General features: G+C 49.2%; 1 protein-coding gene across 1 annotated transcript in view; it reads left to right on the forward strand.

The window, feature by feature from the left end:
- LOC140195191 (sodium-dependent organic anion transporter-like) overlaps nt 1–20211 on the forward strand; it is a 57906-nt gene that overhangs the window by 28814 nt on the left and 8881 nt on the right. Inside the window, exon 4 of the mRNA XM_072253109.1 lies at nt 19497–19672. Coding sequence (XP_072109210.1) covers nt 19497–19672 — 176 coding nt within the window. The remainder of the gene's footprint in view (nt 1–19496; nt 19673–20211) is intronic.

Below are 20211 nucleotides of genomic sequence, written 5' to 3' on the forward strand. Positions count from 1 at the left end.
CTCTAGAGCCAGGACTGGGAAAAGCCCAGGGCAGATCGGATGCTCTTGAGCCAGGACTGGGAAAAGCCCAGGGCAGATCTGATGCTCTAGAGTCAGGACTGGGAAAAGCCCAGGGCAGATCGGATGCTCTAGAGCCAGGACTGCGAAAAGCCCAGGGCAGATCAGATGCTCTTGAGCCAGGACTGGGAAAAGCCCAGGGCAGATCGGATGCTCTAGAGCCAGGACTGGGAAAAGCCCAGGGCAGATTGGATGCTCTTGAGCCAGGGCTGGGAAAAGCCCAGGGAAGATCAGATGCTCTTGAGCTAGAACTGGGAAAAGCCCAGGGCAGATCTGATGCTCTTCAGCCAGGACTGGGAAAAGCCCAGGGCAGATCGGATGCTCCAGGGCCAGGACTGGGAAAAGCCCAGGGCAGATCGGATGCTCTTGAGCCAGGACTGGGAAAAGCCCAGGGCAGATCTGATGCTCTAGAGTCAGGACTGGGAAAAGCCCAGGGCAGATCGGATGCTCTAGAGCCAGGACTGCGAAAAGCCCAGGGCAGATCAGATGCTCTTGAGCCAGGACTGGGAAAAGCCCAGGGCAGATCGGATGCTCTAGAGCCAGGACTGGGAAAAGCCCAGGGCAGATTGGATGCTCTTGAGCCAGGGCTGGGAAAAGCCCAGGGAAGATCAGATGCTCTTGAGCTAGAACTGGGAAAAGCACAGGGCAGATCTGATGCTCTTCAGCCAGGACTGGGAAAAGCCCAGGGCAGATCGGATGCTCCAGGGCCAGGACTGGGAAAAGCCCAGGGCAGATCGGATGCTCTAGAGCCAGGACTGGGAAAAGCCCAGGGGAGATCGGATGCTCTTGAGCCAGGACTGGGAAAAGCCCAGGGCAGATCGGATGCTCTTGAGCCAGGGCTGGGAAAAGCCCAGGGCAGATCTGATGCTCTTCAGCCAGGACTGGGAAAAGCCCAGGGCAGATCTGATGCTCTAGAGCCAGGACTGGGAAAAGCCCAGGGCAGATCTGATGCTCTTGATCCAGGGCTGATAAAAGCCCAGGGCAGATTGGATGCTCTTGAGCCAGGGCTGGGAAAAGCCCAGGGCAGATCGGATGCTCTTGAGCCAGGACTGGGAAAAGCCCAGGGCAGATCGGATGCTCTAGGGCCAGGATGGGAAAAGTCCAGGGCAGATCTGATGCTCTTGAGCCAGGGCTGGGAAAAGCCCAGGGCAGATCTGATGCTCTTCAGCCAGGACTGGGAAAAGCCCAGGGCAGATCTGATGCTCTAGAGCCAGGACTGGGAAAAGCCCAGGGCAGATCTGATGCTCTTGATCCAGGGCTGATAAAAGCCCAGGGCAGATTGGATGCTCTTGAGCCAGGGCTGGGAAAAGCCCAGGGCAGATCGGATGCTCTTGAGCCAGGACTGGGAAAAGCCCAGGGCAGATCGGATGCTCTAGGGCCAGGATGGGAAAAGTCCAGGGCAGATCTGATGCTCTTGAGCCAGGGCTGGAAAAAGCCCAGGGCAGATCAGATGCTCTAGAGCCAGGACTGGGAAAAGCCCAGGGCAGATCGGATGCTCTTGAGCCAGGACTGGGAAAAGCCCAGGGCAGATCTGATGCTCTAGAGTCAGGACTGGGAAAAGCCCAGGGCAGATCGGATGCTCTAGAGCCAGGACTGCGAAAAGCCCAGGGCAGATCAGATGCTCTTGAGCCAGGACTGGGAAAAGCCCAGGGCAGATCGGATGCTCTAGAGCCAGGACTGGGAAAAGCCCAGGGCAGATTGGATGCTCTTGAGCCAGGGCTGGGAAAAGCCCAGGGAAGATCAGATGCTCTTGAGCTAGAACTGGGAAAAGCCCAGGGCAGATCTGATGCTCTTCAGCCAGGACTGGGAAAAGCCCAGGGCAGATCGGATGCTCCAGGGCCAGGACTGGGAAAAGCCCAGGGCAGATCGGATGCTCTTGAGCCAGGACTGGGAAAAGCCCAGGGCAGATCTGATGCTCTAGAGTCAGGACTGGGAAAAGCCCAGGGCAGATCGGATGCTCTAGAGCCAGGACTGCGAAAAGCCCAGGGCAGATCAGATGCTCTTGAGCCAGGACTGGGAAAAGCCCAGGGCAGATCGGATGCTCTAGAGCCAGGACTGGGAAAAGCCCAGGGCAGATTGGATGCTCTTGAGCCAGGGCTGGGAAAAGCCCAGGGAAGATCAGATGCTCTTGAGCTAGAACTGGGAAAAGCACAGGGCAGATCTGATGCTCTTCAGCCAGGACTGGGAAAAGCCCAGGGCAGATCGGATGCTCCAGGGCCAGGACTGGGAAAAGCCCAGGGCAGATCGGATGCTCTAGAGCCAGGACTGGGAAAAGCCCAGGGGAGATCGGATGCTCTTGAGCCAGGACTGGGAAAAGCCCAGGGCAGATCGGATGCTCTTGAGCCAGGGCTGGGAAAAGCCCAGGGCAGATCTGATGCTCTTCAGCCAGGACTGGGAAAAGCCCAGGGCAGATCTGATGCTCTAGAGCCAGGACTGGGAAAAGCCCAGGGCAGATCTGATGCTCTTGATCCAGGGCTGATAAAAGCCCAGGGCAGATTGGATGCTCTTGAGCCAGGGCTGGGAAAAGCCCAGGGCAGATCGGATGCTCTTGAGCCAGGACTGGGAAAAGCCCAGGGCAGATCGGATGCTCTAGGGCCAGGATGGGAAAAGTCCAGGGCAGATCTGATGCTCTTGAGCCAGGGCTGGAAAAAGCCCAGGGCAGATCAGATGCTCTAGAGCCAGGACTGGGAAAAGCCCAGGGCAGATCGGATGCTCTTGAGCCAGGACTGGGAAAAGCCCAGGGCAGATCTGATGCTCTAGAGTCAGGACTGGGAAAAGCCCAGGGCAGATCGGATGCTCTAGAGCCAGGACTGCGAAAAGCCCAGGGCAGATCAGATGCTCTTGAGCCAGGACTGGGAAAAGCCCAGGGCAGATCGGATGCTCTAGAGCCAGGACTGGGAAAAGCCCAGGGCAGATTGGATGCTCTTGAGCCAGGGCTGGGAAAAGCCCAGGGAAGATCAGATGCTCTTGAGCTAGAACTGGGAAAAGCCCAGGGCAGATCTGATGCTCTTCAGCCAGGACTGGGAAAAGCCCAGGGCAGATCGGATGCTCCAGGGCCAGGACTGGGAAAAGCCCAGGGCAGATCGGATGCTCTAGAGCCAGGACTGGGAAAAGCCCAGGGGAGATCGGATGCTCTTGAGCCAGGACTGGGAAAAGCCCAGGGCAGATCGGATGCTCTTGAGCCAGGGCTGGGAAAAGCCCAGGGCAGATCTGATGCTCTTCAGCCAGGACTGGGAAAAGCCCAGGGCAGATCTGATGCTCTAGAGCCAGGACTGGGAAAAGCCCAGGGCAGATCTGATGCTCTTGATCCAGGGCTGATAAAAGCCCAGGGCAGATTGGATGCTCTTGAGCCAGGGCTGGGAAAAGCCCAGGGAAGATCGGATGCTCTTGAGCTAGAACTGGGAAAAGCCCAGGGCAGATCTGATGCTCTTGAGCCAGGACTGGGAAAAGCCCAGGGCAGATCGGATGTTCTTAAGCCAGGGCTGGGAAAAGCCCAGGGCAGATCGGATGCTCTTGAGCCAGGACTGGGAAAAGCCCAGGGCAGATCGGATGCTCTAGGGCCAGGATGGGAAAAGTCCAGGGCAGATCTGATGCTCTTGAGCCAGGGCTGGAAAAAGCCCAGGGCAGATCAGATGCTCTAGAGCCAGGACTGGGAAAAGCCCAGGGCAGATCGGATGCTCTTGAGCCAGGACTGGGAAAAGCCCAGGGCAGATCTGATGCTCTAGAGTCAGGACTGGGAAAAGCCCAGGGCAGATCGGATGCTCTAGAGCCAGGACTGCGAAAAGCCCAGGGCAGATCAGATGCTCTTGAGCCAGGACTGGGAAAAGCCCAGGGCAGATCGGATGCTCTAGAGCCAGGACTGGGAAAAGCCCAGGGCAGATTGGATGCTCTTGAGCCAGGGCTGGGAAAAGCCCAGGGAAGATCAGATGCTCTTGAGCTAGAACTGGGAAAAGCCCAGGGCAGATCTGATGCTCTTCAGCCAGGACTGGGAAAAGCCCAGGGCAGATCGGATGCTCCAGGGCCAGGACTGGGAAAAGCCCAGGGCAGATCGGATGCTCTAGAGCCAGGACTGGGAAAAGCCCAGGGGAGATCGGATGCTCTTGAGCCAGGACTGGGAAAAGCCCAGGGCAGATCGGATGCTCTTGAGCCAGGGCTGGGAAAAGCCCAGGGCAGATCTGATGCTCTTCAGCCAGGACTGGGAAAAGCCCAGGGCAGATCTGATGCTCTAGAGCCAGGACTGGGAAAAGCCCAGGGCAGATCTGATGCTCTTGATCCAGGGCTGATAAAAGCCCAGGGCAGATTGGATGCTCTTGAGCCAGGGCTGGGAAAAGCCCAGGGCAGATCGGATGCTCTTGAGCCAGGACTGGGAAAAGCCCAGGGCAGATCGGATGCTCTAGGGCCAGGATGGGAAAAGTCCAGGGCAGATCTGATGCTCTTGAGCCAGGGCTGGAAAAAGCCCAGGGCAGATCAGATGCTCTAGAGCCAGGACTGGGAAAAGCCCAGGGCAGATCGGATGCTCTTGAGCCAGGACTGGGAAAAGCCCAGGGCAGATCTGATGCTCTTGATCCAGGGCTGATAAAAGCCCAGGGCAGATTGGATGCTCTTGAGCCAGGGCTGGGAAAAGCCCAGGGCAGATCGGATGCTCTTGAGCCAGGACTGGGAAAAGCCCAGGGCAGATCGGATGCTCTAGGGCCAGGATGGGAAAAGTCCAGGGCAGATCTGATGCTCTTGAGCCAGGGCTGGAAAAAGCCCAGGGCAGATCAGATGCTCTAGAGCCAGGACTGGGAAAAGCCCAGGGCAGATCGGATGCTCTTGAGCCAGGACTGGGAAAAGCCCAGGGCAGATCTGATGCTCTAGATTCAGGACTGGGAAAAGCCCAGGGCAGATCGGATGCTCTAGAGCCAGGACTGCGAAAAGCCCAGGGCAGATCAGATGCTCTTGAGCCAGGACTGGGAAAAGCCCAGGGCAGATCGGATGCTCTAGAGCCAGGACTGGGAAAAGCCCAGGGCAGATTGGATGCTCTTGAGCTAGGGCTGGGAAAAGCCCAGGGAAGATCAGATGCTCTTGAGCTAGAACTGGGAAAAGCCCAGGGCAGATCTGATGCTCTTCAGCCAGGACTGGGAAAAGCCCAGGGCAGATCGGATGCTCCAGGGCCAGGACTGGGAAAAGCCCAGGGCAGATCGGATGCTCTTGAGCCAGGACTGGGAAAAGCCCAGGGCAGATCTGATGCTCTAGAGTCAGGACTGGGAAAAGCCCAGGGCAGATCGGATGCTCTAGAGCCAGGACTGCGAAAAGCCCAGGGCAGATCAGATGCTCTTGAGCCAGGACTGGGAAAAGCCCAGGGCAGATCGGATGCTCTAGAGCCAGGACTGGGAAAAGCCCAGGGCAGATTGGATGCTCTTGAGCCAGGGCTGGGAAAAGCCCAGGGAAGATCAGATGCTCTTGAGCTAGAACTGGGAAAAGCCCAGGGCAGATCTGATGCTCTTCAGCCAGGACTGGGAAAAGCCCAGGGCAGATCGGATGCTCCAGGGCCAGGACTGGGAAAAGCCCAGGGCAGATCGGATGCTCTAGAGCCAGGACTGGGAAAAGCCCAGGGGAGATCGGATGCTCTTGAGCCAGGACTGGGAAAAGCCCAGGGCAGATCAGATGCTCTTGAGCCAGGGCTGGGAAAAGCCCAGGGCAGATCTGATGCTCTTCAGCCAGGACTGGGAAAAGCCCAGGGCAGATCTGATGCTCTAGAGCCAGGACTGGGAAAAGCCCAGGGCAGATCTGATGCTCTTGATCCAGGGCTGATAAAAGCCCAGGGCAGATTGGATGCTCTTGAGCCAGGGCTGGGAAAAGCCCAGGGCAGATCGGATGCTCTTGAGCCAGGACTGGGAAAAGCCCAGGGCAGATCGGATGCTCTAGGGCCAGGATGGGAAAAGTCCAGGGCAGATCTGATGCTCTTGAGCCAGGGCTGGAAAAAGCCCAGGGCAGATCAGATGCTCTAGAGCCAGGACTGGGAAAAGCCCAGGGCAGATCGGATGCTCTTGAGCCAGGACTGGGAAAAGCCCAGGGCAGATCTGATGCTCTAGAGTCAGGACTGGGAAAAGCCCAGGGCAGATCGGATGCTCTAGAGCCAGGACTGCGAAAAGCCCAGGGCAGATCAGATGCTCTTGAGCCTGGACTGGGAAAAGCCCAGGGCAGATCGGATGCTCTAGAGCCAGGACTGGGAAAAGCCCAGGGCAGATTGGATGCTCTTGAGCCAGGGCTGGGAAAAGCCCAGGGAAGATCAGATGCTCTTGAGCTAGAACTGGGAAAAGCCCAGGGCAGATCTGATGCTCTTCAGCCAGGACTGGGAAAAGCCCAGGGCAGATCGGATGCTCCAGGGCCAGGACTGGGAAAAGCCCAGGGCAGATCGGATGCTCTAGAGCCAGGACTGGGAAAAGCCCAGGGGAGATCGGATGCTCTTGAGCCAGGACTGGGAAAAGCCCAGGGCAGATCGGATGCTCTTGAGCCAGGGCTGGGAAAAGCCCAGGGCAGATCTGATGCTCTTCAGCCAGGACTGGGAAAAGCCCAGGGCAGATCTGATGCTCTAGAGCCAGGACTGGGAAAAGCCCAGGGCAGATCGGATGCTCCAGGGCCAGGACTGGGAAAAGCCCAGGGCAGATCGGATGCTCTTGAGCCAGGAATGGGAAAAGCCAGGGGCAGATCGGATGCTCTAGGGCAAGGACTGGGAAAAGTCCAGGGCAGATCTGATGCTCTTGAGCCAGGACTGGGAAAAGCCCAGGGCAGATCGGATGCTCTTGAGCCAGGACTGGGAAAAGCCCAGTGAAGATCGGATGCTCTTGAGCTAGAACTGGGAAAAGCCCAGGGAAGATCGGATGCTCTTGAGCTAGAACTGGGAAAAGCCCAGGGCAGATCTGATGCTCTTCAGCCAGGACTGGGAAAAGCCCAGGGCAGATCGGATGCTCTTGAGCCAGGACTGGGGAAACCCCAGGGCAGATCGGATGCTCTAGATCCAGGACTGGGAAAAGCCCAGGGCAGATCTGATGCTCTTGATCCAGGGCTGAGAAAAGCCCAGGGCAGATTGGATGCTCTTGAGCCAGGGCTGGGAAAAGCCCAGGGAAGATCGGATGCTCTTGAGCTAGAACTGGGAAAAGCCCAGGGCAGATCTGATGCTCTTGAGCCAGGACTGGGAAAAGCAGAGGGCAGATCTGATGCTCTTGAGCCAGGACTGGGAAAAGCCCAGGGGAGATCGGATGCTCTTGAGCCAGGATTGGGAAAAGCCCAGGGAAGATCGGATGCTCTAGGGCCAGGACTGGGAAAAGCCCAGGGCAGATCGGATGCTCTTGAGCCAGGACTGGGAAAAGCCCAGGGCAGATCGGATGCTCTAGAGCCAGGGCTGGGAAAAGCCCAGGGCAGCTCTGATGCTCTAGAGTCAGGACTGGGAAAAGCCCAGGGCAGATCGGATGCTCTCGGGTCAGGACTGGGAAAAGCCCAGGGCAGATCGGATGCTCTTGAGCCAGGACTGGGAAAAGCCCAGGGCAGATCTGATGCTCTTGAGCCAGGACTTGGAAAAGCCCAGGGCAGATCTGATGCTCTTGAGCCAGGACTGGGAAAAGCCCAGGGCAGATTGGATGCTCCAGGGCCAGGACTGGGAAAAGCCCAGGGCAGATCGGATGTTCTTAAGCCAGGGCTGGGAAAAGCCCAGGGCAGATCGGATGCTCTTGAGCCAGGACTGGGAAAAGCCCAGGGCAGATCGGATGCTCTAGGGCCAGGATGGGAAAAGTCCAGGGCAGATCTGATGCTCTTGAGCCAGGGCTGGAAAAAGCCCAGGGCAGATCAGATGCTCTAGAGCCAGGACTGGGAAAAGCCCAGGGCAGATCGGATGCTCTTGAGCCAGGACTGGGAAAAGCCCAGGGCAGATCTGATGCTCTAGAGTCAGGACTGGGAAAAGCCCAGGGCAGATCGGATGCTCTAGAGCCAGGACTGGGAAAAGCCCAGGGCAGATCTGATGCTCTAGAGCCAGGACTGGGAAAAGCCCAGGGCAGATCTGATGCTGTTGATCCAGGGCTGATAAAAGCCCAGGGCAGATTGGATGCTCTTGAGCCAGGACTGGGAAAAGCCCAGGGCAGATCTGATGCTCTAGAGCCAGGACTGGGAAAAACCCAGGGAAGATCTGATGCTCTAGAGCCAGGACTGGGAAAAGCCCAGGCAAACCTAATGCTTTGAGCCAGAGGAGGAAACCTGGGGCATATCTGATGCTCTTGAGCCAGAAACAAGGCATAACATGGGAGACAGTATGAACCTTGTTGACCCAGAGAACCTCTCGGGGGGGGGGAGGGGGGAATCTGAAATGTAGACTGCTGAAGCTTGGAACAAAGCTTTCAGGATCCCCTCAAAATGAAGCCTTCGAGAATCCCTCAGAATGAAGCCTTTGGGACATGAACTGAGTGAAGAAGCCATCCTTATCTTCAGCCGACCGATGTCCAAGCTGCTGTAGTACTTCCACTGGGCCTGAAGGTGGCGAGTACTTCTGCCATGGTGTGCACTTGCAGGAATGGGCCCAAGTGCAGAGGGACGGCAGATTCTGTCTGTCACAGAGGAAGTTGTCACTGACTCAAGCCAGGTGCGGCAGGTGGCAGCCTCAGTCATGCTTAGCACTGACAATGTCTTGGCCTAGGGGCGGAGGAATGGCAGAAGAGCACAATGAGAGTCCCCTTTAAGTAATCATAGAACACGGGGAATGTGGGCCGGTCACCATTGACCTGACAAGACCAAACAGAAGGCACCTGGGCTTAATGGCTCTAACACTCAGTAAATGCAGGTGCTTGAGAAACCCTGAAGCCCAACACTCTATCGAAAGCCGCAGAGGCCTGCATGGTTCATGACATTACCTATACCTGGCACGTGCTTCGCTTTTCCTGATCACACCTTAAATATATTTTGTCAACCAAAGTTCGCTAATGCTAACAATCTTTGCTCTTCACCCTTAGTGGAACATGCTGGCCTGAGTTCTTACTAACTCCCTTTTAAAAGTCCCTTTGTCGGATGTTATCTTGCCAGCAATCATCTGCTACAAATCGACATTTTACAGGATGACTTTTATACTATTGAAATTGTCCCCTAATTTATACCTCAACTTTAGGCCAAAACTTGTCCCTTTCTATAGCTACTTTGAAATTTACAGAATTATGGTTATAATTTTTAGATTTCCCCACTTCCACTACCTTCCAGGCTCATTTCTTGAGACGGGGTCAAGTATTGTCCTCTCTCTAGTAGGACTCTTTACATATGGTCCTTGGATGAATTTAAACTCTGCCCCATTTCAGCCCTTTACATGAAGGCAGCTTAGATGCACCTTACCTGGATGCATCACAGCTTGGTATGGCAACCTCTCTTGCCCGACATCCCAGGAACTGTCGAGTTGTGGACACAGTTCAGCACATCACTGAAGCCCCTTCACCGGGCTCATTGGAAACCTGTCTCGTTAGCTGGATCTGCTAACAACCACTGGACTCACCTTTCTGAATATATTTTTAGGTTCAGTATGATTTGGGTCCTCCCAAACAGGAAAGTTGGGATGTTTTGATTAACAGAACTCTTGATTTATGCAAATACTGTGTAAACACTACCAATTATCTATAGGCAAGAAATGACAGATCATACACCTCATGCAATTATAAAGAAAGTGTATTTACTGCTTTCAGCTTTGTCAGCCAGTTACTAAGAGGAAAAGAAAAATTAAAAAAAACCAGAAGGGCCCTTTACAGTTAAACCTGTCTAACTGTGCACATGGCGTTGGAGCTGGCATTGTCCAAAAGCTGTGCGTGACCGTTACTCATGATGCTGAATTCTCGTCACCAGTCACAGGTAGAACTTCTTGTCTTGGACTCCTTCAACTCGCAAAGCACTCTTTGCAATCGGGTCTTCCCGTCGGATAAAATCCTACGGCCGTCTCTCCTGATCTTCTCCCCTCTGCATCTCCTGCTAAAAAGACCACGCACCCCACCAGAGTTCGTCACAAATCTCTCTTCGCCCAACTTTCATTAGAACCTTCTCCCAATTCCATCATCCTGGGTGGCTGACACAAGATTCCTAAGTTGAACATCATAGCCCCTTACTTTTATCTTTATCTTCTGCACTACTGCCATAGTCCGGTCCATGGTTCCTTGTTCCGGGGTTTCTGGTTTTCCCCAGTTTCTGTTGTGGGCACGTTTCTCGTTTTGGGGCTGAGACATAAATACCTCTGCAAACCAGGGATTCCCTGCTTCACTGTCCTGTTTCCCTCCCTGTCTTTTCCCCCCTCGCCTGGCTCTCCGCCTGCTCACCTAGCCTGGATACCCCGCCTATATACCCTGCCTGTATCGCTGAAGTTTTACTGCCAGAGCAAGACTGGAGCCTGGTTAGGTCAAGATAAGGAACTGTCTTTTGTTCTGTGGAATTGTCTCTCTGTGTCCACGCCTTCGCTAGGTAGGTCTGGCTATTTGCCGCTACCTAGTGTTGGGAACTGTCTCTTCATGTTCAGTGTTTTGTGTATGAGTCCCAGCCCTATGTCCTGTTCCCAAGGAGGGGTCCCAGCTCTGTGTTATGTGTGTGAGTCCCAGCCCTACGTCCTGTTCCCAAGGAGGGGTCCCGGCTCTGTGTTATGTGTGTGAGCCCTGGCCCTACATCCTGTTTCCAGGAGGGGTCTCAGCTCTGTGTTCCGTGCTCCTGTCTCTTCTAGTCCAAGGCTCTGTGCTCCTGAAGGCCCTCATCCAGTCCATGCCTAGTCCAGTCCTATCTGAGTCCTGTCCTTGTGTCTTGTCCTACCCAGGAGTTCCACACCCAAGCCATGTCCGGTCCTGTAGCCTCGTCTTGTCCTTGCCTAGTTCTGGAGTCCGAGCCCGAATCAAGATCAAGACCCCAGCCGGCAGGCCTCAAGATCAAGACCCCAGATCCCAGACCCCAGCCGGCAGCCAAGCTCAAGATCTTCAACTACTGCACAGAGTCTTGTCATCTTCAGAAGTTTTCTGATGACTCTGCCATAGTTGGATGCATCAGCAAGGGAGATGAGGCTGAGTACAGGGCTATGGTAGGAAACTTTGTCACATGGTGTGAGCAGAATTATCTGCTGCTTAATGTGAAAAAGACTAAGGAGCTGGTGGTAGACCTGAGGAGAACTAAGGTACCCATGACCCCTGTTTCCATCCAGGGGGTCAGTGTGGACATGGTGGGGGATTACAAATACCTGGGGATACGAATTGACAGTAAACTGGACTAGTCAAAGAACACTGAGGCTGTCTACAAGAAGGGTCAGAGCCGTCTCTATTTCCTAAGGAGACTGAGGTCCTTTAACATCTGCCGGACGATGCTGAGGATGTTCTACGAGTCTGTGGTGGCCAGTGCTATCACGTTTGCTGTTGTGTGCTGGGGCAGCAGGCTGAGGGTAGCAGACACCAACAGAATCAACAAACTCATTCGGAAGGCCAGTGATGTTGTACGGATGGAACTGGACTCTCTGACGGTGGTGTCTGAAAAGAGGATGCTGTCCAAGTTGCATGCCATCTTGGACAATGTCTCCCATCCACTACATAATGGACTGGTTGGGCACAGAAGTACATTCAGCCAGAGACTCATTCCACCGAGATGCAACACAGAGCGTCATAGGAAGTCATTCTTGCCTGTGGCCATCAAACTTTACAACTCCTCCCTTGGAGGGTCAGACACCCTGAGCCAATAGGCTGGTCCTGGACTTATTTCATAATTTACTGGCATAATTTACATATTACTATTTAACTATTTATGGTTTTATTACTATTTAATTATTTATGGTGCAACTGTAATGAAAACCAATTCCCCCCCGGGATCAATAAAGTATGACTATGACTATAACTATCCCAGACCCCAGCCAGCAGCCAAGCTCAAGATCCCAGACCCCAGCCTCAAGCCTCAAGCCCTAAGACCCCAAGCCTGTCTCAAAGCCTCAAGCCTCAAGACCCCAGCATCCAGTCCTGCAATCATGTCATGTCCATGCTTGGTTCTGGGGCCCGAGCCCAAGGCAAGACCCAGGTTCTGGCTCCTTGTCCAGTCTCTGGCTCGGGGTCTAAGCCCTAGTCTGTGTTCATGTCCATGCTCCTTGTCTGTATCCTGTCACGACCCTACTCTAGTCAAGTCCTGTTCCTTGTACATCAGTGTCTGTGTCTCACATTTGGGTCTGTTACCAGCACCCCTTTGTGAGAACTACACTTCCACTGTAACTGTAGGACTGTATTCCGTTGCTGCCTTTTCCTGGTGCTATCTTGGTGTACTGATGTGATGTGTGGGTGGCATGCAGAACAAATATTTTCATTGTACACAAGACAGTGATTAAACAATTTACTAATCCCCCTCAATATTAGGAAAGTTCACACTCCCACTACAATAACCCAGTTAACCTTCTGTGATTTGCTTACATACTCTGTTCCATTAACTACTGAGAGGCTGTAGTATAATAGAACCATAGAAACTACAGCACAGAAACAGGCTCTTTGGCCCTTCTTGGCTGTGCCGAACCATTTTCTGCCTGGTCCCACTGACCTGCACACGGACCATATCCCCCCATACACCTCCCATCCATGTATCTATCCAATTTATTCTTAAATGTTAAAAAAGAACCCGCATTTACCACCTCGTCTGGCAGCTCATTCCATACTCCCACCACTCTCTGTGTGAAGAAGCCCCCACTAATGTTCCCTTTAAACTTTTCCCCCCTCACCTTTAACCCATGTCCTCTGGTTTTATTTTCCCCTTGCCTCAGTGGAAAAAGCCTGCTTGCATTCACTCTATCTATACCCATCATAATTTCATATACCTCTATCAAATCTCCCCTCATTCTTCTACGCTCCAGGGAATAAAGTCCTAACCTATTCAACCTTTCTCTGTAACTGAGTTTCTCAGGTCCCGGCAACATCCTTGTATACCTTCTCTGCACTCTTTCAACCTTATTTATATCCTTCCTGTAATTTGGTGACCAAAACTGAACACAATACTCCAGATTCGGCCTCACCAATGCCTTATACAACCTCATCATAACATTCCAGCTCTTTTACTCAATACTTTGATTAATAAAGGCCTATATACCAAAAGCTCTCTTTATGACCCTATCTACCTGTGACGCCACTTTTAGGGAATTTTGTATCTGTATTCCCAGATCCCTCTGTTCCACTGCACTCCTCAGTGCCTTACCATTAACCCTGTATGTTCTACCTTGGTTTGTCCTTCCAACGTGCAATACCTCACACTTGTCTGTATTAAACTCCATCTGCCATTTTTCAGCCCATTTTTCCAGTTGGTCCAAGTCCCTCTGCAGGCTCTGAAAACCTTCCTCACTGTCTACTACACCTCCAATCTTTGTATCATCAGCAAATTTGCTGATCCAATTTACCACATTATCATCCAGATCATTGATATAGATGACAAATAACAATGGACCCAGCACTGATCCCTGTGGCACACCACTAGTCATAGGCCTCCACTCGGAGAAGCAATTCTCTACTACCACTCTTTGGCTTCTTCTATTGAGCCAATGTCTAATCCAATTTACCACCTCTCCATGTATACCTAGCGACTGAATTTTCCTAACTAACCTCCCATGCGGGACCTTGTCAAAGGCCTTACTGAAATCCATGTAGACAATATCCACTGCCTTCCCTTCATCCACTTTCCTGGTAACCTCTTCGAAAAACTCCAATAGATTGGTCAAACATGACCTACCACGCACAAAGCCATGTTGACTCTCCCTAATAAGTCTCTGTCTATCCAAATGCTTGTAGATTCTGTCTCTTAGTACTCCCTCCAATAATTTACCTACTACCGACGTTAAACTTACTGCCCTATAATTTCCCGGATTACTTTTCGATCCTTTTTTAAACAACGGAACAACATGAGCCAATCCAATCCTCCGGCACCTCACCTGCAGACAGCGACATTTTAAATATTTCTGCCAGGGCCCCTGCAATTTCAACACTAGTCTCCTTCAAGGTCCAAGGGAACACCGTGTCAGGTCCCCGGGATTATCCACTTTAATTTTCCTCAAGACAGCAAGGACCCTCCTCCTTTTCGATCAGTACAGTTTCCATGATCTCACTACTTGTTTCCCTTAATTCTATAGACTCATGCCAGTTTCCTTAGTAAATAGAGACGCAAAAAACCTATTTAAGATCTCCCCCCTTTCCTTTGGTTCCGCGCATAGCCGACCACTCTGACCTTCAAGAGGACCAATTTTATCCCTTACAATCCTTTTGCTCTTAATATACCTGTAAAAGCTCTTTGGATTATCCTTCACTTTGACTGCCAAGGCAACCTCATGTCTTCTTTTAGCCCTCCTGATTTCTTTCTTAAGTATTTTTTTGCACTTCTTATACTCCTCAAGCACCTTATTTACTCCCTGCTTCCTATACATGTCATACAACTCCCTCTTCTTCTTTATCAGAGTTGCAATATCCCTTGAGAACCAAGGTTCCTTATTCCTATTCACTTTGCCTTTAATCCTGGCAGGAACATACAAATTCTGCACTCTCAAAATTTCTCCTTTGAAGGCTTCCCACCTACTGATCACATCCTTGCCAGAGTACAACCTATCCCAATCCATGCTTTTTAGATCCTTTCTCATTTCTTCAAATTTGGCCTTCTTCCTGTTAAGAACCTCAACCCTAGAACCAGATCTATCCTTGTCCATGATCAAGTTGAAACTAATAGTGTTATGATCACTGGAACCAAAGTGCTCCCCTACACAGACTTCTGTCACTTGTCCTAACTCGTTTCCTAACAGGAGATCCAATATTGCATCCCCTCTAGTTGGTCCCTCTATATATTGATTTAGAAAACTTTCCTGAACACATTTTTCAAACTCTAAACCATGTAGACCCCTAACAGTATGGGAGTCCCAATCAATGTATGGAAAATTAAAATCCCCTACCACCACAACTTTATGTAACTTTATATATAATCTTAGTAAAGTGATCACCCACCCTTATTCCTAAATTGTACCCATGTAGACTCTTTGGATGATCCTCCTGGGATATTCTATGTACAGTTGTGATGTTTTCACTACTTCTCCTCTTTTCCATCCCCTTCTGTCATGTCTGAAACCTCTGTAGCCTGGAACATTATGCAGTCAGCCCTGTTTTTCCCTCGGAATGTTTTTGTGATTCCACATGCTGATTAATGCATTAAGTTCATCTGACTTACCCACTATGTGAGATACTTAAAGAAAGGGAAAGAGCCAAAGGGATTTGGTGGTAGGAGGATAACCAATGTTGTGATAGACAGGCAGAAAAATCGTTGAAGATACAGCCAGATCGGAAGGGCGCGGTGGGGGGGTGGGGGGAGTAGATTCCATCAACTCAAGCCAAGTTTTGCTCAGTCTAATAGTTTTCAATTCAACCACCCATCATTGTCTTGTGAAGGATTTTCTTTTTCACAAATGAAAATGGCTGCAAAGATGAATGGTGATAACTTGCACTGCCAGGGATAGCATGAGCTGGACAGGAAGAAAGTTGGGACTTTGAGGCTGTCCCGCCGAAGGGTCTGGGCCAGAAATGTTGAGTGTCCTTTTTTTACCATAGGTGCCACCTGATCTGCTGAGTTCCTCCAGCATTTTCCAAAGACAAGACTCACTAGCTAGGCTGATACATTAGGGACTCTAAGATAAGCAGTACTGATGAAGAGTCTCAGCCAAAAACATTGGCTTTATATCCCTCTTCATAGGTGCTGCCTGACCTGCTGAGTTTCTCCAGCATTCTGTGTCTGCTGGATGAAAGAGGAGTGATGGGGAAAGGATTATATAGGGGGAAGGACTAGACTGATCGTGCAAACAGATTAAAAGGGCAGCACAACGTCATGGACTGAAGGGCCCATACTGTGCTGTTCTGTTCTATGTTCATTTTCTATGTCTTATGTTCTGCAAGGCTCTGTGTTTAGGGTACACTGTCACTAAAATTTTGAAACAAATATGTAATGAATCACCTAGACTATTGGCATGCGGTGGACAAGAAAATACTTTTGCAGTGAAATTATTGGAGTTTCAGTTTCAATAAAATCTCGTCCTCTCAGCCTAGAGTTTGTCATTACAGGAGCTGCACAGACTGCCACGTTCATGACAACCACTGAGGATTATTGAATTTGACAGCCGTGGTAACTGCAGGTGCTGGATTGTACGCTGGCGTTTGACTGCCTATAGTGATTTCTACATTGAAGATAGATACAAAATATCTGTTCAGGGCCTCTGCCATTTCCTTAAATCCTTGCATTAATTCTGTGGGGTAGCAGGGTGACCTAGCAGTTAGTGTAATGCTTTACGACGCCAGGTTTAATTAACACCAGCGTCCATAAGGAGTTTGTATGTTCTCCTCATGACCATGAGGGTTTCCTCCCATATTTCAGAGATGTACGGGTTAGGATCAGTGAGTTGTGGGCATACTGTGTTGCCACCAGAAGTATGGTGACACTTGTGGGTTGCCCAGCACATCCTCGGACTGTGTTGATCGTTAACATAAACAACATATTTCACTATGTTTTGACGTGCATGTGCCAAATAAAGCTAACCTTTCATCTTTAATCCCTAGTTTTAGCCATTAAATGTCTTTTTGTCAAACCTTGCTAATTTCTAAAATTCATCCTAATCTTTCGGTTTCTAACTACAATATCGTGTTTTGATTAAAACATTACTGTGCACTGTATTTATATTTTACTTTTTTTAGGTTTTATATAAGATATAGAAACAATCAGCATTGTAGACTTGTTCTATTGTTAGATTTTCATCAGCAACGATCTTCGCAAACTTATCGATGAATTTCTGTGTTGCCTCGTGATCAGCTGAGGCTTTATCTTTAAAATGTTTTAAATCTTTTAAAAATTAATGCCATGCCTTTTAAATTTCTGCAACCAGCCTGCTGAATATTCACAATTGCCATCAATTTTCAGTTTGCCATGATAGATCTTTGCCTGTTTCATAACTTTAAGTGGCATTTGTTCAGTCCACTGCTGATGAATCCAGTCTTTCAGTGCAAGGTCAAGAGCTTCATTTTTCGCTCTATCCAATGTTTTTCTATTCTTCATTAACTTCTATTCATTATATACAGTGCCTATAAAAAGTATTCCCTCCCTCTCCCAGAAATTTTCACATTTTATTGTTTTACAACATTGAATCACAGTAGATTTAATTTGGCTTTTTTGACACTGAGCAACAGAAAAGACTCTTTTGTGTCAAAACGAAAACATCACTACTGGGTGATCTAAATTAATTACAAACATAAAACACAAAATAATTGCAAAAGTATTCACTCCCTTTAATATGACACCCCAAGTAATCACTGGTGCAGCCAATTGGTTTTAGAAGTCACATAATTAGTTACATGGAGATCACCTGTGTGCGGTTAAGGTGTTTCAATTGACTGTAGTAAAATAAACCTGTATCTGGAAGGTCCAACTGCTTACAATGTAAAGCATGTAAGGCTGAAAGAGAGTAAGTGCAGGCTGCACTATTATCTTTGGGTGTTGATAGTGTTCTTTTAAAAACTTCACTAAGTTTTTGTGCTTCACTAGTCGCATCTTTATGGGAGAGAAAGCCATTGTTCAAAAAACTTTAATTCACAATATTGTCTTTCATTATTTACAATCTATAGGGCTTTTTGGGGTAATGTAGTTTTCATTTGATGCAGAACTAGTAGGGGTTTTATTTCCCATCTCTACATCACACTCCAGTCCAGTTGGTGGCAGTAATGCACCTTTAAGTGGGAATGCCAACCACCATTAAAAGTCAGAAGAAGAAGGTCCAGCTGCTGACAAGTCAGTATCCTGGCAAAAACTGTAGCATAACAAAAGAACACTCCAAGTAACTGTGCCAAAAAAAGTTATTGAAAAGCATATATTAGGAGATGGATACAACAAAATATCCTTTGGAGTACAGTTATTTCAGTCATCAAGAAATGGAAAGAATATGGCACAGCTGTAAATCTGCCTAGAGCAGGCCATCCTCAAAAACTGAGTGACCGTGCAAGAAGGGGGCCAGAGAGGGAGGTCACCAAGAGACCTATGACAACTCTGGAGGAGTTTCAAGATTCATTGGCTGAAATGGCGAGACTGGGCATACAACTGTTGTATCTTTATAGGAGAGAAAGCCACTGTTTGAAAAAGAACCTCATAAAATCTCGGCTAGGCTTTGCCAGAAGGTATGTGGGAGACTCTGAAGTCAGCTGGAAGAAGGCTCTATGGTCTGATGAAACCAAAATTGAGCTCTTTGGCCATCAGACTAAACGCTGTTTGGTATAAGCCAAACACCGCACATCACAAAAATGAAACTGTCCCTACTGTGAAGCATGGTGGTGGCTGCATCATACTGTGGGGATGCTTCACTGCAGCAGGCCCTGGAAGGCTTGTGAAGGTAGACGGTAAAACAAATGCAGCAAAATACAGGGAAATCCTGGGGAGAAACCTGATGCAGTTTGCAAGAGAACTGCAACTAGGAAAAAAAATTGTTTTCCAACAGGACAATGGCCCCAAGCATAAAGCCAAAGCTACACTGAAATGGCTTAAAAACAACAAAGTGGCCAAGTCAGAATCCAAACATCAATCCAATTGAGAATCGGTGGTTGGACTTGAAAAGGGCTGTTCACTCACGATTCCCATGCAATCTGACAGAGCTTGAGCAATTTGTAAAGTAAGAATGGGGAAAAGATTGCAGTGTCCAGATGTGCAAAGCTGACAGAGACCTATCCACACAGACTCAAGGCTGTAATTACTGCCAAAGGTGCATCTACTAAATACTGACTTGAAAGGAGTGAATATTTATGCAATCAATTATTTTGTGTTTTATATTTGTAATTAATTTAGATCACCTTGTAGAGATCTGTTTTCACTTTGACACAAAAAAGTATTTTTCTGTTGATCCGTGTCAAAAAAGCCAAATTAAATCCAGTATGATTCAATGTTGTAAAGCAATAAAATGTGAAAACCTTCCGGGGGGGGGTGGTATGTGAATACTTTTTATAGGCACTGTATATGAGGTCACTTAACAGAACTGTCAGTGATGTGCAGAGACCTGCATACCTCCTTGGAGCCTTCTCAGCGCCTTGTGGAATCTTTGATTTGTGACATCATGTCAGCGCCCGAAGATAAATTTTGGATCTTGAGGTTTTCAGATTTTGGAATTTAAGATAACAGGTACTCAACCTGTACTTTGGTTTTTTTTCAAATTTTCAAAAATACTCAAAATTTAAGCCCATTTTATCTCCCTTCATTTTATCCTTCCTGAATTCTGTGCTTCAACAAACCTTACTCCATGCTTTCTTCATCCTAGATGCTGCATGGCTCCCCAAACAGTAAGCGATTGATGTCAATGTCCTGTCCTATGTACTGGAGATACTGTGCTTCACTCACAGAATTTTTATCCAAACTCTGTCCCAACCTAAATAACAAATGCTTCTTTTTCTAAACAGTGTGGGACCGTTGCTGGAGCAGTCATATTTTTTATCATAGCAGTGGCAACCACACTGCTCTACAAAGGAGCATGGAAAGCTGACTCGACATTACTCATCATAGGAGCCATCAACCCTATGATTAGCTACACTGCAGGTTTTTTTGTCGCTCTAATCTTACGGCAATCATCGAAGAGGTAAAGTAACAAAACATTTCTGTACTTGAGAGCCATTAGGTTAATGTTCCCCTGAAGTCAAGTCAAGTCAAGTCACTTTTTATTGTCATTACAACCATAACTGCTGGTATAGTACACAGTAAAAACAAGACAATGTTTTTCAGGACCATGTTGCTACACGAACAATACAAAAACTACGCTGAACTATGTAAAACAACATAAAACTACACTAGACTATAGACCTACCCAGGACTGCATAAAGTGCACAAAACGGTGCAGGCATTACAATAAATAATAAACAAGACAATATGTGCAGTAGAGGGCAATAGGTTGGTGTCAGTCCAGGCTCTGGGTGGAATGTCTACTGATTAATAATCGGCTAGGTAAAAACTACCATTGTTTTTTTTTGTGGATAGAGTATACTTAAAAAAAGCCCACATTATTGTCTTGATGAAAATATATTATCAACACCAAAACAACCTGCACAGAGGAGATGCTAAACTTATTTGTGGATCTCCAAAACTATGGAATTGTCAGGTCTCCAAGATTTTGCTGTGTCC

This window comes from Mobula birostris, chromosome 3, assembly GCF_030028105.1.
Source record: "Mobula birostris isolate sMobBir1 chromosome 3, sMobBir1.hap1, whole genome shotgun sequence".
NCBI classification, from domain to species: domain Eukaryota; kingdom Metazoa; phylum Chordata; class Chondrichthyes; order Myliobatiformes; family Myliobatidae; genus Mobula; species Mobula birostris.